General features: G+C 39.6%; 1 protein-coding gene across 4 annotated transcripts in view; it reads right to left on the bottom strand.

Moving 5' to 3' along the window:
• Positions 1 to 2,813: 2,813 nt before the first annotated feature.
• TGS1 (trimethylguanosine synthase 1) overlaps positions 2,814 to 23,840 on the bottom strand; it is a 51,180-nt gene continuing 30,153 nt past the window's right edge. The window contains exons 10-13 of one of the 4 annotated variants that reach the window (XM_005563334.4): positions 21,533 to 21,676; positions 15,360 to 15,576; positions 13,263 to 13,341; positions 2,814 to 3,704 (exon numbers count right to left, since the gene is read on the bottom strand). In XM_005563334.4, coding sequence (XP_005563391.2) covers positions 3,582 to 3,704; positions 13,263 to 13,341; positions 15,360 to 15,576; positions 21,533 to 21,676 — 563 coding nt within the window. In that variant the 3' untranslated portion in view covers positions 2,814 to 3,581. Of the gene's footprint in view, positions 3,705 to 10,692; positions 11,388 to 13,262; positions 13,342 to 15,359; positions 15,577 to 21,532; positions 21,677 to 23,840 lie in introns of those variants that run through there. The other 3 variants (XM_065519240.2, XM_005563336.4, XM_065519241.2) reach the window with 3 other exon arrangements.

The raw sequence follows: 23,840 nt of genomic DNA, 5'->3' as shown, positions 1-23,840 counted from the left end.
CATATGCCTGTGGTCCCAGCTACTCTGAAGGCTGAGGTGGTAGGATTGCTTATGCCTAGGAGGTCAAGACTGCAGCACTGCACTCTAGCCTGAGTGACAGAGCGAGACCGTGTCTTTAAAAAAAAAAAAAAAGGCCGGGCGCGGTGGCTCAAGCCTGTAATCCCAGCACTTTGGGAGGCCGAGACGGGTGGATCACGAGGTCGGGAGATTGAGACCATCCTGGTTAACACGGTGAAACCCCGTCTCTACTAAAAAAAATACAAAAAACTAGCCGGGCGAGGTGGCGGGCGCCTGTAGTCCCAGCTACTCGGGAGGCTGAGGCAGGAGAATGGCGTGAACCCGGGAGGCGGAGCTTGCAGTGAGCTGAGATCCGGCCACTGCACTCCAGCCTGGGTGACAGAGCGAGACTCCGTCTCAAAAAAAAAAAGAAAAAAAAAAAAAAAAAAAGCTGCAATCAAAACATCTTGCTCAGAAAGTTACCAAGCCCAATCTTCACGCAGTTCCACCAAGAGTTTAGTGAACAGACATTGCCAATGTTATTTAGGACACAGAACTATTTATTGAGCACTATATTCACTATTTGGGTGATGGGATCAGTAGAAGCCCAAATGTCAACATCAGGTAACATATCCATGTAACAAACCTGCACATGTACCTGTGAAATGAAAATTATAAAAAAAAAAAAGGCGGGGCGGGGGGCGGGGGGAGAAAGAAAAAAATGAAACACTTACTAAAGCATTCTGCCAGAATAGCTTAACTTGGATGCCAAAACCAGGCAAGGTGCTCAAAAGCAAACGTAAACAAAACAAAGTAAATTTATCAAATGAAATCCAGTAGTGAACTATTTAATACATTATGATACAGTTGGATTTAATTAAAGGAACACAGGGTTAAATAATTTGAAAATTTTAAGGTAATTTAGACTTTCCTACATTAAATAAAAAAGTGGAACCCCATGATTTGAGGAAGCCTAAAATTAAAAAAAAAAAAAAAAATAGGAGAGGCAATATCTTAATTTTGATGTGAGCTACAATAACATTTAATAGAAATGCTTCTAACCTTTCACTGCAAAATAAGAAGGAACAAGTGCTATTACAACATTCCTGGCAGTCCGAACCAATGCAACAGGAAAATAAAAATTAAGAGGCTTACATTTTTGCAAAGAGAAAAACTCATGTGTAGATGTCATGACTGCTTATTTAGAAAATCAAAGTGTATCAATTAAAAACTATGGGGGGGGAGGAAGGGGGAAACAAACAAAAATTATTAGAACTAATAAACGAGTTCAGTAAGACGACTGAATATAAAGACACAAAAATCAAAAGCATTCTTTTTTTTTTTTTTTTGAGACAGAGTCTTGCTCTGTCACCCAGGCTGGAGTGCAGTGATGCAATCTCGGCTGCAACTTCTGCCTCTTGGGTTCAAGAATTTCTCCTTCCTCAGCCTCCCGAGTAGTTGGGACTACAGGCTTGCACCACCACTGTAATTTTTGTATTTTTACTAGAGATGGGGTTTCACTGGTCAGGCTGGTCTTGAACTCCTGACCTCAGGTGATCTGCCCACCTCAGCCTCCCAGTGTTGGGATTACAGGCGTGAGCCCCCATCTCCAAATACGTAGATATCAATCTGTACTATCATTTTTAAGACATGGAACAAATATACAAGAACTGCTGTAATCATTAACAAATTATGGTTATGTACTTACTTATTTTTTGAGATAGGGGTCTCACAGGGGAAAGAAAATGTGGCAGGTGGGGAGTACTTTCACATTTTTTTTTGAGATAGTCTTGCTCTGTTGTCCAGGCAGGAGTGCAGTGGCACAATCTCGGCTTACTGCAACCTCTACCTCCTGGGTTCAAACAGTTCTCCTACCTTAGCTTCCTGAGTAGCTGGGATTACAGGCGTGTGCCACCCCGCCCGGCTAATTTTTGCATTTTTAGTAGAGAGGCGGGGTTTCACCATGCTGGCCAGGCTGGTCTAGAACTCCTGACCACAAGGTGATCCGCCCACCTTGGCCTCTCAAGAGTGCTGGGATTACAGGCGTGAGCCACTGCACCCAGTCTTTTTATCCATTTTATGTATTTGTCTTCTTAATAAGATTTTTTTGAACCTGATTCACACAATGGACTAGAACGCTTCTGAAGTCCTATTGAGTACTGACAATCTTAACAGTCTATTAATTAGTTTTATCCCTGTGTGATTAGTGGGCAAGAATATCTTAGTTTTAGCTAACTAAGGCTAAGCTTCCTGTTCTTCTCATATAAGATCATGTATGTTCAGGAAGATGAGTTAGTTTTATTAATATACAAGTAAGAAAATTAGTTGTGGAAATAAGTATATGCATGAAAGGTTAAGTGACAGAAAACTAAAAAAAATTGGTGATTTTGGAAATCTGCCTTTACTTCACCTGCCATCTCCCTAGTGACTTTAAGAATGCTACATAAAGTTTATAAACCAAGAACATTTGGACAGATTTTGAAGGTGTGAATTAATGAAAAAGTAATTTCACCTTTAATGATCAGCTCAGTTACTACTGTAAAGTTTCAAGACACTAAAATTAGCATACTCCAACAAAGTTATTTATATAACAGCTGTTTTTCTAGTCTAATTTTCCAGTATTTCTTGGAAATTCCCCAAATTTATTTCAATTCTCTAATCTTATCCCAGCCAATATCATGTTCTGTTTAATGTTTAACATGCTCGTATTATTAAAATATAGAAGTCCCAGGTCTAACCTTCAATGGACAGAGTTGTATGTCACTATTTTTTTGCCCCAACACTTTTTAGATGAATAATTAAGCAACACATATCCCTTTTGCTTTCATTGCCATTTTAATAAAAAAAGAATATAAACTCCTATATTACAAAATATATTTCGTATTGATGTCGCAATGGAAATTTTACAAACATAGAATTTATAAAAGGGTGTCAAGAAGCCAATTCCAGATGAAGCAAAGACATGAAAACAGGGAAGTTCTAGAAAAAGTCTAAATAAATGTATTCATATTCTATGAGTGAAAAAGATACTTCAAAAGGACATCCGTAAGGCTGGGCACAGTAGCTCATGCCTGTAATCCCAGCACTTGGGAAGGGTAAGGTGGGTGGACTGACTTGAGCCCAGGGAGTCTGACACCAGCCTGACCAACATGGTGAGACCTTGTCTCTATAAAAAATACAAAAATTAGTCTGGTGTGGCAGTGCCCACTTAAAGCCCCAGCTACTGGGGGGACTGAGGCAGAAGGATTGTTTGAGCTCAGAAGGTTGAACCTGCAGTGAGCTGTGATCATGACACTGCACTCCAGCCTGGGTGACAGAGTGAGATCCTGTCTCAAAAAAAAAAAAAAAAAAAAAAAAAAAACCCACAAAGAACTCATATATATTAATTTTGTATAATTCCTCTAAAGGAATTATTCAAAGATCTCAAAATATTTCACTGATATTTGAGTCCTGTAAGTTTCCATTTCATACAGTGATATAAGACCATGGGTAGAATATATCAGCGAATACAGGAAGACATGCCAAATGTCTCATCTGAATGTTTTGACCACTCCATGATCTTTGGTTCTCACACTGCTGCATAGTTAGGTTTCAGAGGCTGGTCTTCGAATTAGGTCACCAAAATATGCAGTGATTGTCTTCAATTTATTGTTAAGGAAGTTCTGTTCTATTTCCACTTGCCCTCCAGGCCCAGCTAAGGATGCCACCTAAAAAGATGAACAGAAGAAAGTCACACACACACATAAGCATAATTTCAAAAGTCTTCCATTTGTACTGTTTTGTCAAATAATAGGAAGACTCTGGCTTTTAAGTCCTTTGAATAACGAGGCATCTCAAATGTTCACTGCTACTTCCCAGGCGTCGATGCAGTATTTGGTGGTAGGAATACTTGTTTCAGGTCCTTTTGATATTATAGGAAAGTTCATAGTGTTACGCTGTTGTATAGGACTTGATCTCTCCAATGCCATAGCTAAAGAACTCAGAGGAAGAAAAAAAATGAACAAATCCTTCCCAAACATCAGATTTATTAAAAATTTTTATTTTTATTTTTAAACATTAGAGGCAGGGTCTCACTTTGTTGCCCAAGCTTGTCTTGAACGCCTGGTCTTAAGTATTCCTCTCACCTCTGTCTCCCAAAGTCATGTTTATTTATTTTTTTTGTTTTTTGAGATGGAGTCCTACTCTGTCGCCCAGGCTGGTGTGCAGTGGTGCGGTCTCGGTTCACTGCAATCTCTGCCTTCCGGGTTCAAGGAATTCTCCTGCCTCAGCCTCCTCAGTAGCTGGGATTACACGTGCATGCCACCATGACCAGCTAATTTTTGTATTTTTTTTAAGTAGAAATGGAGTTTCACCAAGTTGGCCAGGTTGGTCTTGAACTCCTGACCTGGTGATCTGCTCGGCCCAGCCTCCCAAAGTGCTGGGATTACAGGCCACCGCACCTGGCCTAGGTTTATTTTTAAAATATTATTACTATTTTTCTCACCCTTTTTCCTCCTCCTCCCCAGGTTTATTTCTTAACAAAAATATTTAAAGAGTATTTCCCTTTCCTGAAAGCCTTTGTCCTGTTCATCTTACTGTCTGCATCTCACCCTCTCATTCATTCGACAGTATTTACTGAGTACCTGCTACATAATCCTAGCTCTGATCCAGGCCAGGATCCCTACTCTCATGAGGAGTCTAGCCTCTAGTGACTTTTCCTTCTCTCACTGATCTCCTTTCTTTTCTCCCACCTTGGACCACCTCTTCTACCTGTTGCCCCTTTATGTATTTTAAATGCTTTCTACAACAATTTTGGTAAAATACATTGCTCTTTTTGAGGTCTACCAGAATATAGTGACTGACTCCTTTATTAGGAAGCTGAAAGCACTGCTCCTTCCCCACCTCCACAGTTAGCATCAAAAGGATGCTAGCCAAATGACCAGCATTTGACAGTGGAATGGGGCAGTTAGCTGCTAAAGATTCTTTTGTTCCATGACAGTAATGCTTGCACTCACCTTGGTACATTATAAAGTAGTAATGTTTTACCCTAAGTTCTTATACAGGTAAGGTTTTGTTTTTGTTCAGTACTTTTGTCAACCAAACTCTCAGAAATCTTTTAAATAGCAAATATGTTACTTTGTAACTCATGATTATTTCACCAGAGATCAGTTTTTCAGGGTAGTAAGAGGAAAGATCAAGAGAAGGCAGAATGCAGTGGGGAGCCTTGGCAATCAGAGAATAGAATAGAATAGAAGACACAGCAATAGAAAAAAGCACACCCAAAGTATTAGGGACAGGCATAAACAACAAGAAACAAGCATTTTCTGTAACTGTAATCAGCAAAATTATAGTTGTGGATTTTGTCAAGAGAGGTGCTCAGTCAGTCTGGTTTGGTTTTAAGGGTTGAGAGAATGTAATCTCAGTGGTATTATGCATACCACCCCGGCTTCTGGTAGAAGGGAAGATTTATTGTGCATTTCCAGTGAGTATGTAAAAAGTCACAGACACAGAAATAGGGAATAATCAACCAGTCATTCCATGGTACACTATGTGAAAATAAGTCAAATACAGTAGTATCCCTTATAATGATTAAACGCACCCTCCCTACTATCTTTTTTTTTTTTTTTTTGGTAAGGAATACTTAAAGTGAAACTAGAAATGTAAAAATAGCCAAGTAGACTCACAGTAGCAATTATTAGGAATAAATGTTTTAAATTCTATTTTGGTATCTTTATGCCAGTCTGATATTTTTACAAGAAAGGGCAAAAAAAAAAAAAAAAGTTATTTTGTCTTTAGCCAATAAAAGCCATTTTGAACAGTTTATCACTTTTCCACAATAATTTTTCTTTGAGTTGAGATGTAACTCAAATGTAGCATTTCTGCTGTGCCTTTTAACAAATAACTTAAAAATCCCCAGTTCTACCAATAATTTGCTGCATTAATTTAAAAAGCCATTTTTAGGCCCGGCGTGGTGTCTCATGCCTGTAATCCCAGCACTTTGGGAGGCTGAGGTGGGCAGATCACGAGGTCAGGAGATCGAGACCATCCTTGCTAACACGGTGAAACCCTGTCTCTACTAAAAATACAAAAAATTAGCTGGGCGTGGTGGTGGGCACCTGTAGTCCCAGCTACTTGGGAGGTTGAGGCAGGAGAATGGCGTGAACCCAGGAGGCGGAGCTTGCAGTGAGCCAAGATTGTGCCACTGCACTCCAGCCTGGGCTACATAGCGAGACTCCATCGCCAAAAACAAATAAACAAACAAACAAACAAACAAAAAACCACATTTTTGCTGTTGTTAAGAAAGCCATTAAAATAGGCTTTGGCTTTCTAAATCCAAAAAATAGGAATACTGTCTCTCTCCCTAAAAGAGCATTTTAAAGAAAAGAAAAATTTCTGAGGTTTACTTGAAAAAAAAAAATAAAGGTACTATAAATATAATTATTATTTCTTATATAAGCCATATAGGATTACACAAAAACCAATTTCTGAGAAGACAGGGTAGTTTTTTTTGTATCTCTTAACAGCTTTCAGAGGGTTGTCTAGATGTGGCTGCTTGGGATTACAATAAAAAACGAAGGTAAGACGGGAGTTTTCTCAGAAATCGTTGAGTTCTGAAGTCTGTGCAAAAGAGTTCATGAATTACTTTATTCAATAACTATTATTGAGAGCTTACAGGTGTCTGTTCTAGGTAGTGTAGTATAGCAAAAAACAAACAAAAATCCCCACCTTCATGAATTTTACATTCTAGTTGGGAGAGTCAGATGATGGACAAATAAAACAAATATTGTTCCTAATACTGAAGAAGAGGGTGAACCTATGTGACAAAATATAGTGAGAAAACTCTTATCTACTTAGTGTTTAGAAACAAATTTTTTTTTTAACTTAACATGTTACTTTCATGTGTTCTGATTACAAATAATTTCTAACTTTGGCCTTTTTGTACTTTTTCACATTTTCACAACTACATATATTTTAAAAGTTAGAATTTTGGCGTTGGAAAGACTATAAATTTAGTAATTCAAGCAAAATAACCTTGCTTCAGACAAATTTAATGAATGCCATTTTCTAGCTGTCCTTATTTTTCACTAGAAGGTTTAGCTGGCAAAATGTTATTTGGTTCCCTCCCCTTTCTTAGAATGTAGTAAACTGTGAGAGGAAGAGAGGTAGGAAGGACACAGAGAGGGATAACAGCAGGTAGAAACAGATAAAGATTAGCAGCTCTGGATTACTTTCCACTTTTTGGCATATTACCTAAATATATTAATTTTACTAAAATAAATCCCAATTAATTTGGAACAAAACTAGAATTAAGGACTGAACTCTCGACTAGATTTGACATCAGGCAGTAAAGTTATTTGGGGACTGGGAAAGGAGAAACAGAAAAGATCACAATGAAGGTGTTAAAGTACAGAAGATTTAAGCATCAAATATACATTCAAAACTGCATTTTTTCTTTTTTTTGAGACGAGTCTGACTCTTATCACCTAGGCTGGAGTACAGTGGCACAATCTCGGCTCACTGCAACCTCTGCCTCCTGTGTTCAAGCGATTCTCCTGCCTCAGCCTCCCGAGTGGCTGGGATCACAGGCACCCACCACTGCACTCGGCTAAGTTTCGTATTTTTATTAGGGATGGGGTTTCACCATGTTGGCCAGGCTAGTCTCAAAACTCCTGACCTCAGGTGATCCACCCGCCTCGGCCTCCCAAAGTGTTGGGATTACAGGCATGAGCCACTGTGCCCGGAGCAAAACTGCATTTTTTCAAAAGAAACTGAATTTAAAGTAAAAGTGCATGATAACTGAATGAGAGAAAATAACCTCCCAACTGCATCCTACTGGAAGAATATATAATAATTACTAATCACAGATACACTTTACTACAAGAAAGACACAGAAACATCAGAGCACTGAAAAATGCCCTATTACTACATGGAAGAGATTGTATCTACGATATGCAGAAATGTGGGTAGAAGATAATTGTACCAGATAAAGACCATTTTATGTGGCCTTCAGATCTGTGTCAAATACAATGCTAGCAGCAGCAAGCATCTGAAATACTGGCTGTGACTACAAACCTAATGTCACACAGGCCAAGTAAGTGCCTTACCACTAGTTCTTTTTGTCCTCTTTTCTTCTGCTAGATCCAACTAATAATCACACGAAAATAAAACAAAGTTGAGAAAACATTTCTGGTAATTAAAAGTTCTCTGGGAGGTGAAAGAAGAAAATATTTTTTAGTCAGCAGAAAATCAGGCATCATTCAAACTTAAAAATATTCATTAAATTAGTTCCATTCTCTGCACATGGTAAACAGAAATGAGATTTCTATGCTTAAGTAAATAAATCTTAAAGCCACCATCATCAACAGGAACACCTGGTGATAGGTCAAAAAAAAAATTCTTCCAGGCTGCCGGGCATAGTGGCTCAGGCCTGTAATCCCAGCACTTTGGGAGGCTGAGGCGGGCAGATCACCTGAGGTCGGGAGTTCGAGACCAGCCTGACCAACATGGAGAAATCCCGTCTCTACTAAAAATAAATTAGCCGGGCATAGTGGTGCATGCCTGTAATCCCAGCTACTTGGGAGGCTGAGGCAGGAGAATGGCTTGAACCCGGGAAGTGGAGGTTGTGATGAGCTGAGATCAGGCCATTGCACGCCAGCCTGGGCAACAACAGCAAAACTCTGTCTCAAAAAAAAAAAAATTCTCCCAGGCATCACAAGCTAACTTACACTGGTGTCCTAAAAGGAGGCTACCAGGCCAGTTACGGTGGCTCATGCCTGTAATCCCAGAACTTTGGGTGGCTGAAGTAGAAAGACTGCTTTAGCCTAGAAGTCCAGCCTGGGCAACATGGTGAAACCCTGTCTCTACAAAAAATAAAAAAATTAGCCAGGCGTGGTGGCCCGTGCATATGGTTCCAGCTACTCTGAAGGCTGAGGTAGGAGGATTGTTTGAGCTTGGGGTTTGAGGCTGCAGTGAGCTGTGATCATGTGACTGTACTCCAGCCTCGTGGATAGAGCGAGGCTCTGTCTCCAAAGAAGGAAAAAACCCCACCGAAATCCAAAACCAACCAGTTCACTAAGTTCTGTCCTTCACTCATTCTCAGAACCAGATACCGGAAACATGAAGACTGTTCAACAAATTACAGGAAGCACAGGCTATCAGTACAGCACTGGCAGATAGCACTGTGTGGCGCAGAAGAGCTGGGTATCCCTCTAATTTCTATCTCCATCATTTAGTGAGAAAAGTTACCCACAGAAGTGAAGGAGATACAAGCTATATTTAGAAGCATTTCAGCAAAACTGCATTTGTGTCTTCCCAAGTCAACTATGAGGCCAATCAGTCCCACAACCCCTCTAGAGCATGACAATATATACGGTTTAAGAACAAACGATTCTGCTCTAATTGTGCAGCAGCAAACTTCCCAAGGGAAAAGCTGGCTAGTAAATATTAGGAACTGATCACATATTTATCATGAATTGCAGTGTATGATTAAGCAGTGATTTCACTAAGAATCGAGTTGGTCTAGAAAACTGGGAACTGGGCCGGACGCAGTGGTTCACGCCTGTAATCCCAGCACTTTGGGAGGCTGAGGTGGGCGGATCACTAGGTCAGGAGATCAAGACCATCCTTGCTAATATGGTGAAACCCCGTCTCTACTAAAAATACAAAAAAATTAGCTGGGCGTGGTGGTGAGCGCCTGTAGTCCCAGCTACTCGGGGGGCTGAGGCAGGAGAATGGCGTGAACCCAGAAGGCGGAGCTTGCAGTGAGCTGAGATCACGCCACTGCACTCCAGCCTGGGCCACAGAGAGATACTCCATCTCAAAACAAAACAAAACAACAAACAAACAAAAAAACTGGGAACCAGGCTGGGTGCAGTGGTTCATGCCTGTAATCCCAGCACTTTGGGATGCTGAGGTGAAGAATAGCTGGCCAACATGGCAAAACCCCATCTCTGCAAAAAAATATAAAAACTAGCCAGGTGTGGTGGTGCACACCTGTAGTCCCAGGTACTCGGGAGACAGAGGTGGGAGAATCGTTTCAGTCTGGGAGGCTGCAGAGAGCCGTGATCATGCCACTGTCCTCTGGCCTGGCTGTCTCAAAAAAAAATTGGGAACCAATTACTGAAAGAGTCAAATTCTACTTATTGCTCCAATCTCATGGTGAGCTAATATTGTGGTAACAGATAAATCTGTTTCTTCTTGGTAACGAACACTGTGTCAGTGGGAGACAGCAAGGTGTAATAAGACTGTCGCTGTGCGGCAGAATGACCAGGCAAATCTCCATACCTCCATAGTTTAGCCACCAATGAGATCAGGTGCTTCAGAAACATACTGCTCCAGAATCTCATGATGAGTCAATGAAATGGCTAAGAGGACACTGTACACCCTACCTAAGCATGTATGCCAGCTCCTATGCTGTAGATGTATAGTGTATGAATGCAGGGTATTGTTAGTGTGGTAGGAATGAACGCACTGTGGAGTGCTATGAGCTGTAAAGGCTATTTTCAAGTAACTAGCTTGGAGTCTACTATTCCAACATGTACCAGAAGCCCAATCCAGTTCTTAGCCTTCTTTTTACTCTCTCATGCTTCTGGTTCCTAAACCTGGACTAATGTTCTCTACTTATACGAGAGCTACCATTAGATTAGATTTCCACTATATTAACTTAATTCAGAAAAATTTCACACAAATTAAAAAAATCGAATATTTAGAAACCAGTTAGGGCCCAATCTTCCATTTATTAAATACACAGATACTATAATTACTTAGAATATTTGCAAATAAATCTGTGATACATTTTTATTGTATTTAGCCAAAACCACCAAAAATGCTAATAAACTGAATTTAGTTATATTTAAAACATTTTCCACATAACAATATTACCTAATAGTTTTTCATATTTACAAACAGTTCATTATTCAAATACTTACAATTCTATTCTTATATAAGTTTTAGAAGTATGACCTATAAATACCTCATTCCTATCGACCTATCTATCCATCTACCTACCTATCTACCAAAATAAACTATTAGAAGTGACTGTTACAATGAGGAACGTTTCCCTTCCTAGACATTATAGAACAAAATATAAAAAGACAATTGGAGTTTTAAGTACTCTGCCAACTAAGGAGAGATGAGGGCCAGGCGCGGTGGCTCATGCCTGTAATCCCAGCACTTTGGGAGGCCGAGGTGGGCGGATCAAGAGGTCAAGAGATCGAGCCATCCTGGCCAACATGGTGAAACCCGTCTCTACTAAAAATACAAAAATTAGCTGGGCGTGGTGGTGTGCGCCTGTAGTCCCAACTACTTGGGAGGTTGAGGCAGGAGAATCGCTTGAACCCGGGAGGCAGGCAGAGGTTGCAGTGAGCCGAGATCATGCCATTGCACTCCAGCCTGGGTGACAGAGCAAGACTCTGTCTCAAAAACAAAAACAAAAACAAAAACAAAAAAAAAAAAGAGAGATGAATCCCATTATTAAATCTAACATCAATTTTATACTTAGGGTTTATTTAATTATTAGTTAATTTGTAAACTTCTCCACTTTATGAGGAAATAAAGTAGGTAGGGTTTGCCTGGCCCAAATGTTACCATGACATGTGCCTGGGGAAGCCATGGAAGGGTAGAGTGTGTCTGCTAGACAAAGGCCAGGAATTAACATAATACAGTTCATTTTTTAAACATAATTCTTAGGGATGTTGCTTAATGTTGCCCTGCTCTCTGTATTGACCAGCAGACTTCCTCTCTTCGTTCTTGCCTTGGGCTAAGAGACAAGATTCCTTATGTCAGAGATTCCACCCACAAGGATTTCACACAAAGGTGGTGTTTGATAATTGCTGCCTGCATCTTCCTTTGGGAAGGACTAAGTCCTTGTCTGTTCAGAGATTTTTATCTATTTTATCTATTAATATATTCAATAGGTTTATCACTTAAAAGAGAAACCTTTCATGTTTGTGAAGCATGGTAAATCCAAAGCTAGAATTAGTTGGAATTCTCTGGCTGTCCAAGGAAAGAAAGGAAAGCATGGCAAGATACAGGCATCAAGCAGATAAAATATGTTTACTCTGGGCTTTCTGAATTGGATTTGAGATCCTAGCATTTTAGAAAGCTGAGGCAGGAGGATCACTTGAGCCCAGGAATTTGAGGTTGCAGTGAGCTATGATCATGCTACTGCATTCCAGTCCGCGTGACAGAGAGAAACCCTATCTCCATTAAATAAATAAATAAATAAATAAATAAATAAATATTAGTTATTGGGTTTCAACAGCAATTTCAAACAGTAAGGTATATACCTTACCTCCAAAGAGCCTCTCACAAAAAGATATTTTTCTAAATTACTCAGTTCTTAGAGTTCTTAGCAAGAAATGCATGTCTTGGAATCATCTCCGAAGAGAAAAAAGGAATAGAAGATTGAGGTAATAAGGGACCTAGAAAAACATTTCACTAGATACAGAAAACAATTAGCATCATCTCTTACATGGAAATATTTGAGATAAGTTGTATTTGTATTGAGTCCATGCTATTTAGGATGATATAAACATTATCTAAGAGTACAATCTCCCTGGATGGGAAATTAACTATCCTTCACAGACATTTCTATGAGAAAAATACAGCCTGAGTTTCAAACAGCAGACTGTGACACACTTGGGAACTCAAACCATCTGTAAATTCAGGTTGTTGTAACATTCTAAAAGTTCCTTAACAAAAAAAAGTCAATTTCTTTGCAACTGTGATTTCTCTAAATTTTTAGTACTGTCTCCTGTCATTAAAAAGTTCCTACATATGGATACATTTTCTTCATTTAAAAAAAGTTGATTTCCCATTGTAATCTGATCTAAATTTGATAGCAAAAAAATACACTTGAAATAATAATAATAAAATAATACACTTGAAATCTCAGTCTTTCTTGGTTTCATTATTCCCTAGTGTCATTACTCCCTCTAGAGGCAAAAAACATGAATCACCAACTCCAATTCTGGAAAGTTTTTGAAATAAACCAAAAACACAAGTTAAAGAAAAAGTTAACTTTCTCTTTGTGAAACTGTTAATGTAACTAGAAAAAGTTAATCAGCATAAATTGCATGATAAACAGTGATTTCCTCTCATTATTCAAGTACTCAAATGAGCCTGTCTACATTTAATATAACTTCCAGATACTTCCAGTTTTCTAAGAACAGTGAGTCAGGGACTACTCAAAAACACATTCTCTGGTAAGGAAACGTCCTGTATCTTTTACTGTACTTGTAACAGTTAAGACAGAAACTCATGGAAGTTTTTCAGTAATGGCTTACCTGGTCAATATCAGCATTTCTTGGAAGAAAATAAACAATATTATTAGTGATCTTCTTGGAAAGTCTGAAAATTTCAAAGGTGGACAGCAGTTAAGGAAAAATAACGAAAACAGCAGCTAATTTCTAATCAGAAAGAGGTATGTTTTACTTATCGTAACTCAAATGTATTTCAAAATGTAACTAAAAAGCAAAAACTTAAACCCTTTAATGGAACCTAAAAGAGAATTACATATAAAATTTTGTAATTCAGCAAAATACTGTATCGATAATTCAAAGACTAATAGTTAAATCGATTTCAATTATCCTAGTGGTAGGTACTAGGCAAGAGTCAGAAATACAGATCCTTTCTCTGTCATTTCCTAATTATTGAAAAACAGAATAGGAAATAGGAAAGCACAATACCACGTATTCCCAGTAAAGAATAAAGTAACCATGGCCATCGTAGTCTACACTCTAAATTTTATTTTTTAATTTTTGATTTTACTTATTATTCTTGAGATAGAGTCTGGCTCTGCTTATTAATTTATTTTTGAGACAGGGTCTGGCTCTGCTGCCCAGGCTGGAGTACAGTAGTGCAATCTCAGTTCACTGCAACCTCCTCCTGGGTTCAAGTGATCCTCCTGCCTCAGCCTCCTCAGTAGCTGGGACTACAGGATTATAGGCATGTGCCACCATGCCCAGCTAATTTACACTGTAAATTATTATTTTTTTTGAGACAGAGTCTTGCTCTGTCACTCAGGCAGGTTCAAGCGATTCTTCTGCCTCAGCCTCCTGAGTAGCTGAGATTACAGGCGCCCAACATCATGCCCAGATAATTTTTCTATTTTTAGTAGAGACAGGGTTCAGCCGTGTTGTTCAGGCTGGTCTTGAACTCCTGACCTCAAGTGATTTGCCTGCCTTGGCCTCCCAAAGTGCTGGGAGTACAAGCGTGAGCCACCACACCCCGGAGTACACTCTAAATTTTAATAGCAATTTAGAAATGTTTCCTGTTAAGAGTCAAACAGATGATTACTGTGGAGTGGCAGGTAGCGAAAGGGACAAATAACAAATGTTACTCCATGAAATAAGGTTTTGCTTTGACATCTTGGAAGAGTAACAGGAAAAATGGGAAGATACACAGCAAATTAGCCAGCATCAGTGTCAACTGAAGAGTTATAGAATGGTTACCGACAAACTGCAGGGATATTTTTTGAGGAAATTCCCAATTCACAAGACAATAAGTCCAATCTTTGTGTTCTAGTCCTTGTTTTATAATGGTAAAATCGAATAGCAAGCAAGGGAAACATGACCTCATATTTGTCATCACTTTTGGAGATCGACTCCCACATAATTTTTACATCTTGCTTTTTATGTAAAATAAACTAGAATTTACCAAATGCTGTTAGGTAATATTCCGTCTCATCACTAATTTCTCTCTCTTTTTTTTTTTTGAGATGGAGTCTCGCCCTGTCGCCTAGGCTGGAGTGCAGTGGCGCAATCTCAGCTCACTGGAACCTCAGCCTCCCAGGTCCAAGCGATTCTCCTGCCTCAGCCTCCTGAGTTGCTGGGAGTACAGGCGTGTGCCACCATGCCTGGCTATTTTTTTGTTATTTTTAGTAGAGACGGGGTTTCACCGTGTTAGCCAGGATGGTCTTGATCTCCTGACCTCGTGATCCACCTGCCTCGGCCTCCCAAAGTGCTGAGATTACAGGCGTGAGCCACCGTGCCTGGCCAATCTCTCTCTCTCTTTTGAGACAGAGTCCCGCTCCGTTCCCCAGGGTGGAGTGCAGTGGCGCGATCTCAGGTCACTGCAACCTCTGCCTCCTGAGTTCAAGTGATTCTTGTGCTTTGGCCTCCCGAGTAGCTGGATTACACGCACGTGCCACCATGCCCGGCTAATTTTTGTATTTTTAGTAGAGACGGGATTTCTCATGTTGGCCAGGCTGGTCTCGAACTCCTGACCTCAGGTGATCCACCTGCCTCAGCCTCCCAATGTGCTAGGATTACAAATGTGAGCCACCCCGTCCACCCTCCCACACTCCCTGTTTCTCTCACTCTCATGCTCCTTTCTCTCCACAATCACTGTTTCAGTAAACTCTTAAGACTTCCAAAGGATATCCATCAGGAGACATCATCGTCCTAATGTCAAAGGTCTCTGCAGTGGCATAGTCTGGCCCTCCCCAAGGCGGGCTGAGGAACACAACATCAGCCTTTAAACAAGCAGCCAGCAGCAAGAAATCTCCACAGATGAACTCTATCTTATCTGCTATCCCATAAACTTCTGCATTATTACGAGCAAGGGCAATCTTAACAGGATCGATATCAATGGCAATCACTAAAAATGGGAAAAGAAAAAAATGAGTTAATTGACACTGATTATTACTTATATAAGATAGTTTATCTTTTGAATAGTCTGTCATCTTCTGTATAAGAACTCTTTTTAAAGAGGAGGAGACATTTGGCCACATATACCCAATATATAGACTTCCGTTTAAATTTTTTATTTAAATTAGAAAGATTCACTTGTGTTGTACCAAGAAAATGTGACTGCAGGTCTTGGCTTTCTTGTCTCATTCTACAGCTTTTCCTAAGCAAGTGGTAATACTTGCCACAAAATATCTACTGAGTGCCAAATATGTGGCCACCACTGTGCTGTGCTACAGCCTGAGCAGGAAACACTTGAAAAGGTCACTGTATGGACAGCCTGTAATGCTAGGTTTTGGAAAAGACAAACTTCCTCAAAATGTAGCAATGCCCAAATGAACACAAATTCGACAACTTCTAAGGAAAACCAAAATAAAACACATTTTTACAAACTTATATAGCCAAGTGATGAAGAAGAAGTGTAAAAACACCTGCCGATACTTTGGGAGGCCGAGGCGGGTGGATCACGAGGTCAGGAGATCGAGACTATCCTGGCTAACATGGTGAAACCCCGTCTCCACTAAAAATACAAAAAACTAGCTGGGCGTGGTGGCGGGCGCCTGTAGTCCCAGCTACTTGGGAGGCTGAGGCGGGAGAATGGCGTGAACCCAGGAGGTGGAGCTTGCAGTGAGCCGAGATCACGCCACTGCACTCCAGCCTGGGAGACACAGGGAGACTCCGTCTCAACAACAACAACAAAAAAAAACAAAAAAAACACACCTGCCGATAATGTTGAATGAGACATTTTAGGTAGAGGAAACAGATAATATTATGTTTTCACCAAATGGACTTTCATTTACTTTATTCCAATTTTATAATTAGCAACATAGACATAATTTAATTTTAGCCTATCCATGTTTTGCATTAAACTACTCAGTACACTTGCATGTGCACCAGTGTTAATGGCAGTATTCTTTATTTGAAAGGGCTAAGTGGAACAGTGACGCTTACAGCGTGGTTGTCATGGAAATGTAGTTGTTTTCCAGAAAATGCTAGTTCCCAAATTTGTTAACGTTTTTGAGAAATAATGTGCTAAATCACTTGAACAATAAATATAAGCACCAATTATAATGCATTGCAAAATCATACATTTATGATGCTGTTTTTCCGGTTCTAAATAAACTAACATTCACATTTGTAAGAGAAAAGATCCTTTTCAGCTGCTCAGTCTGTTATATTTATAGTTCAGAGACAGGGAAAGATATGCTGATAATACTAAAAATTCAAAAGAAAAAGTGACTTTCAACATCAAATCTATTCAGTTAATCCTATTTTCATCTGTATTTCTTTTGAAGGCAGACTTTTAGGCCTAATAAGAATGGAAGCATTCAATCTATCACATAAAAGAAATGCTGGCTGGGCACGGTGGCTCATGCCTGTAATCCCAGCACTTTGGAAGGCTGAGGCGGGTAGATCCCTTGAGCTCAGGAGTTTGAAACCTCATCTCTATCAAAAACACAAAAAATTAGCCAGGTGGGGTGGCATGTGCCAGCAGTCCCAGCTACTCAGGAGGTTTAAGTGAATCACTTGGGCCTGGGAGGAGGAGGCTGCAGTGAGCTGAGACTGTGCCACTGCACTTCAGCCTGAGTGACAGACCGAACACCTCCACCCCACAACTGAAAAAAAAAAAAAAAAAAAGCTGACAAATGTTAATCCTCAGTCATACTAGCACACCTCAACTGCTTAATAGCCACATGTGGCTATCATATTGGACAGCACACATACAGAACATATAAGTCATCGCAAAAAGTTCTACCAGGCAGTACTGTTGCTAAACTACTGGAATACATACAAAGGGGAAAGATATCTTTAACAACAGCAACATGCAAAACTTTACAGATTCCCTAACCCTTCAGTTATGCACAGACAGCAACTATCTGAGTGGAAATAAATCTGGCACAAAGGATAATCTCAACTATATGCAATGCCATCTTTTTGTATGTATGTTGCATATATATGTAAATGTATAAACGCACATACAGTTCAAGCATAACTGATTATATGAGTATGTATATGAGCACACATGAACATACATTTATGATAGGGAACTCAAAACAGTTAAGTGTAATTGATTATATGTGTATATTTACATATGTACACACAAACGCACTAAATCAATTATACTTTAATTGTTTTGAATTCCCTGCCATAATGTAATTAGCTCAACCATCCTAGGGGCATACTAGGAGGAGTACTGATAACTGACATGCATGGAACACCTGTGAACTACCACTTCTGGTTCAGGGGGCAAGTTATGGGACTCCACTACCCTGAACATGCTGGAGGGTTCCTGAGTTTCCAGTACCACATGCTGCAAAGGCAGAAGTTACGTCATGACAGCACTGGGAAGGCCACGGGGTTTGCTGTCTGCCTCCATTTTTCCCCAGAGGCTGGCAATCTCTAAGTGTTAGTCCCTTTAGCTCGGGACCCACATTAGACATCTTCCTTTAGTAAATGTGCACTAAATACAGAAAGCCTTGGCAAAAGATCTATACTCCTAGAAATACAAATCTATGGGCTAAGGGCGGTGGCTCACGCCTGTAATCCCAGCACATTGGGAGGCCAAGGTGGGTGGTCAACATGGTGAAACCCCATCTCTACTAAAAATAAAAAAGTTAGCTGGGCGTGGTGGCAGGCCCCTGTAGTCCCAGCTATTTGGGAAGCTGAGGCAGAAGAATCACTTGAACCCGGGAGGCAAAGGTTGTAGTGAGCTAAGATTGCGCCACTGCACTCCAACCTGGGCAACAGAGCGAGACTCCATCTCAAAAAAAAAGAAATACATACCAATATATAGATGGTCTGAGTAATAAATCTGAGAAAATTTTCACATCTCTTTGCTACTTTATCAGGGAGCAGGTGTTTCAATCATTGTGTTATGATGTAAGGCCAAAATGAAGAAACATTTTACAACTTTTAAGGAAAAACCATTTTTTAGGCAATAAATATTGATTTTAGCCCATAGGAATGGCTTATCTGGCAAAGTCTGAGAAGAACTTTAGTAGTAAATAGTAAATTCAAGGAAAAAAGAAAATAACCACTACTCTAGTAAACATGAAAATAGCTTATCTCTAGGCTATCAGGAGACCATGTAAAGTTAGCAAATATCATGCCTTGGAGCATAGGAGTATTAAAACAGGGGCCACATTTCATCAGCACTGACCTTAAAAATCTATGTAATGGCAAGGCGATAAGATCATTTTCAGTGCAACTTGATTAAAGTCAGTCTCTCTGACTAAACCGAGCAAGGACTGAGTCTGTTTTTTTCTACAGCTACTACGTGCTTTCCAAAATCATCTTACGCTTCCTACTTAACATTAACTTCATATAAATTAATGAGATTCAGTAGAAATCTGTTGAAATGAAACTATCATTGATATGTATAATATGAAGATATTTAAAAATATGCATCTTCAGAATGAAAACGAAATAAAAACTCTGCTTCTTGTCTCACTGTGGTGGCTCATGTAATTCCAGACTTTTAGAGGCCAAGGGGAGGACTGCTTAAAGCCAGGGGTTTAAGACTAGCCTAGGGAATACAGCAAGATCCTGTCTATACAAAAATTTAAAAAAAATTAGCAGGGCATGGTGGCACATGCCTGTAGTCTCAGCTACTTGGGAGGCTGAGATGGGAGGATCATTTGAGCCCAGGAAGTCAAGGCTGCAATGAGTCCTGATCATGCCACTACACTTTTAGCTTGGGAGATATAGTGAGACACTGTCTAAAAACAAAACAAAGAAACAAAGAAGCAAACAAAAACCCCCCTGTTTTATGACCCAGCTATATCAGTTTGGGCAGAATGTTCAACTTCTTCAACCCAGTTTTTCCCCGGGGAAAAGCACATTACCTACTGGACACAGTCACTGGCAGTTACACAGTGGTAGGGGTTTTCCTTCTTGTGATCCCAAAGTCCAGCAACAAATACTATATGACAATGAGGTAGTATTTAAATAATTTGTAGTCTCTGAAATTTAAAGCTTTTTGAAAGGTGTCACAGAGGTCATCTAAATTCAATGTCTCCTTTAAATTAAGGTTAAATGATGTCCAAAGTCATAAAGATAGTGAGTACAAAGGCTGGGACTCCCTGTCTACTGTTCAATACTCTCCCGTTTTGGTATTTTTGGTTTTATAAAATATTATGATCTTGGCTTCAAGTTAGTAGGTGTGTCAGTATAATCTTGGGCAAGTTATTTCATCTCTTTATGTCTCAGTTTATCTGTGAAGCACAGATAGTAAGACATAACTCACAAGATTGTTGATTAAATAAATTAATACATATAGTTGGCCCTTAACATGGACATTAGGAGCCCTGACCCCTTGTGAAGTCAAAAATCTGTGTATAATTTTGGACTCCCCAAACTTAACTTTTAATAGCCTACCGTTGACCTGAAGCCTCATCAATAAACAGCTAATTAACACATATTTCGTACGTTGTATGTATTATACATAGTATTCCTAAAATAAAGGAACTTAAGAGAAAAAAACTCTTACTAAGTAAATCATAAGGAAAATACATTTACAGTACTGTATTTATTGATAAGGTAGGTTTTTTTTTTTTTTTTTTTTTTGAGATGGAGTCTCGCTCTGTTGCCCAGGTTGGAATGCAGTGGTATGATCTCGGCTCACTGCAGCCTCCACCTCCCGGGTTCAACTAATTCTCTTGCCTCAGCCTTCTGAGTAGCTGGGATGACAGGCATGCGCCACCACACCTGGTTAATTTTGTATTTTTAGTAGAGATGGGGTTTTTCCATGTTGGTCAGGCTGGTCGTGAACTCCCGCCTCAAGTGATCGGCCCACCTTGGCCTCCCAAACTGCTGGGATTACAGGCATGAGCCACCGTGTCCAGCCTATAATTTTTTTTAAGAGCCTGGGTCTCACTCTGTTGCCCCAGCTGGAATGCAGTGGTGCACTCCAGCACCACTGCAGCCTGCAATTTCTGGGCTCAGGTCATCCTCCCATCTCAGCCTGAGTAGCTGGGACTACAGGCACACACCACCATGCCTGGCTAATTTTTAAATTTTTTCTTTAGATGGAGTCTCACTTTGTTGCCCAGGCTGGAGTGCAGTGGCATGATCTCAGCTCACTGCAGCCTCTGCCTCCTGGGTTCAAGTGAGTCTCCTGTCTCAGCCTCCTGTAGCTGCGACTACAGGTGCATGCCACCACGCCCAGCTAATTTTTGTACTTTTAGTAGACGGGGTTTCGCCATGTTGGCCAGGCTGGTGTCAAACTCCCGACCTCAGGTGACCTGTCCACCTCAGCCTCCCAAAGTGCTGGGATTACAGGCATAAGCCACTGTGCCTGGTCAATTTTAAAATTTTTTTCTAGAGACCAGGTTGGTCTCAAACTCCTGGCCTCAAGTGCTCCTCTTGCCTCTAACTCCCAAACTGCTAGAATTATGGGCATAAACTGCCGTGCCCAGGCAAATTTTAACTTTTTACAACAGATTTGTGCATATTTTATGGTAGCAAATGATAAAACAAACTAGTATCTACATATGTTTGATGTATTCATGACATTCTTAACTTTTAAATTATTTCAATGTATCTAGGCTACAGGGGATTCACCTGCATTTTTTTTTTTTTAATTGTCACAAATCTCCAGAACATTTTCCAATTTATTTACTGAAAAAAATCTGGGTATAAATGGACTCATGCAGTTCAAACCTGTATTGTCCAAGTGTCAACTGTAGGAAGCATTTACACCAGTATGCAATACAAAGTATATGCTTAATATATGCTAGCTATTATATCATTTCATATTAAATTATTAATTATATATTAAATCTCAGTAAGATAGGCTGTAGCAAAATCGAAACATTTACTGAATAAACTGGACATAAAATAGTTCTCTCCCATTGATGGCTAATTACCTCTCATTCCTGTTAAGGCAAACTGAATGGTATTTCCTCCAACCCCACAGAATGCGTCTACTACAACATCACACTTGAAGGACTGACTAACACGGCCAGCAATGTGTTCAGCAATCTTCTCGGGTGTAACTGAAAACCAGCCCTCTGCAAAGGAAGAATATTTGTGTTAACATGTTCAATTTCAAGAAGCCAAGGCAAGCATAAACATAGCAAACATTACTATATCTTACATACTTTTAAAAAGCTTAGTTTCCCTTTTTAAAAAATTATAAATTACCCAGTTTTAAAGAAAAAAATTTCAAAGTTTGTTACAAAAAGCAGCACCATTCCCAATTTCCACAGAAATGATGACCTCATTCTTAACCGAATTCTCTTGTAATACTGTGTACCTCCATCTTTGCAATAACTGAATTACAATTTTGATGTTTCTGTTTGAGGCTTTAACTACTGACTCCTGTGGAAAATAGAGAACTAGCTGCTCTAATTGGCTAGCTCCTCACACTCCACTGAGTTTCCCAATAATTTCACTCCTAAGGTTGAAGCAATAGCCTGGATTTGTATTGGACACTCCAGAAAAAACGGAAATTTTTTTTTTTTTTTTTGAGACAGTGTCTTGCTCTGTTGCCCAGGTTGGAGTGCAATGGCATGATCTTGGCTCACCGCAACTTCTGCCTCCTGGCTTCAAGCGATTCTCATGCCTCAGCCTCCTGAGTAGTTGGGACTACAGGCACAAGCGACCACACCCAGCCAATTTTTGTATTTTTAGGAGAGATGGGGTTTTGCCATGTTAGCCAGGTTGGTCTTGAACTCCTAGCCTCAAGTGATGTACCTGCCTCAGTCTCCCAAAGTGCTGGGATTACAGGTGTGAGCCACCATGCCTGGCCAAAACTGCATGTTTTTAAAGGGTCAGAAAAAGCAGGAGCTGATAGCAAAAGGCAACAGGGCTGCAGAAGAACAGGAAGAGCAGAGCCCTCATCATTTTCAGAAATGAGGTCCTGTGTCCATTCTAGAGGAAACAGAATACTGACCTCCTTCTTTCCTAGTAGGAAAAATTCACATTTTTTCAGAAAGACATTTATCTGAACAAAATGATGTGCTGGGCTGGGTGTAGTGGATCACTTGAGCCCAGGAAACATGGCAAAACCCTGTCTCTACAAAAAATTAGCCAAGCATGATAGTGCTTGCTTGTAATCCCAGCTACTTAGGAGGCTGAAGCATGAGGATTGCTTTAGCCCGGGAGGTGGAGGTTGCAGTGAGCCGAGATTGTGCCACTGTACTCCAGCCTGGGTGACAGAGTGAGACCCTGTCTCAAAAATAAATAAATAAAAAAATAAAAATAAAAATAAAATAAAAGAAAAAGAAATAAATAAAAATAATGTGTGTTAATTTTTCCTGTTGCCTCCCCTTACCAAACTTTAAATGGCTCTTCGATACTGGAAAAATAAGAATATACACTTTTATATAATTGCAAGTGTTTTCCACTCTTACTTCTCCTTATAAATTCCTATGTACTTCTTCTTCCAATACACAGCATTTTGCAAATTGTTTTAAAAGGGTTGGAGAACCCCTGATATTCCATCATAGATCAAGAACTTCTGATTTTGATAGTTAATAAAAACCAATATTGAGGTAACCCCAACATGAAAATGAGCATCAGTCTGCAAGACTGAGTTAAGTAAGTTGTTGCAGATCACGGCAGGAAAGTTGGAGAAAGAATTCAAAACTTGCAAAGTTAATTAATTAAATTGTGTCTTTCTGCACTAGGTATTTCTTGATCAGGTTTTCCATTTAATAACTTATCAATCGCTTTTGCTATCTATCCTAAGGTGCTACAAATACAGATTAAACCCAAATCTGAAGTTTTAAAAATACACACACACATATATATACCCAAATTGAAGGACATTCTATAAAATAAATGGCCATTGATCCTTTGAAAAATGTTAGTCATGAAAGACAAAAAAGGCTAAGGAAAGATTCCAGATTAAAGGAAACTAAAGAACATGAAAAATACATGCAATAAATGATCCTATACTGGAAGGAAAAAAAAATGTGATAAAGGACAAGATTAGGACAATTGATGAAACTAGAGTATAAACTGTAGATTATAATATTGGAACAATGTTAAATTGATAATTTACTGTTTTAAACAACAATATACTTGTTCTTAGGAAATATACGCTAAAGTATTAAGGAGTATGGGCATGAAAGTACTGATCAGAAAAAGATACACACACATACAAATGGAGACAGAATGAGAACGTAAATGGGGCAAAATGTTGAAAACAGCTGAATCTGGGAAAGGGGA

The sequence above is a fragment of the Macaca fascicularis genome, chromosome 8 (genome assembly GCF_037993035.2).
Source record: "Macaca fascicularis isolate 582-1 chromosome 8, T2T-MFA8v1.1".
Lineage (NCBI taxonomy): Eukaryota > Metazoa > Chordata > Mammalia > Primates > Cercopithecidae > Macaca > Macaca fascicularis.
The sequence above is the reverse complement of the archived record's forward strand: the minus strand, read 5'-3'. Positions and strand labels throughout refer to the sequence as shown.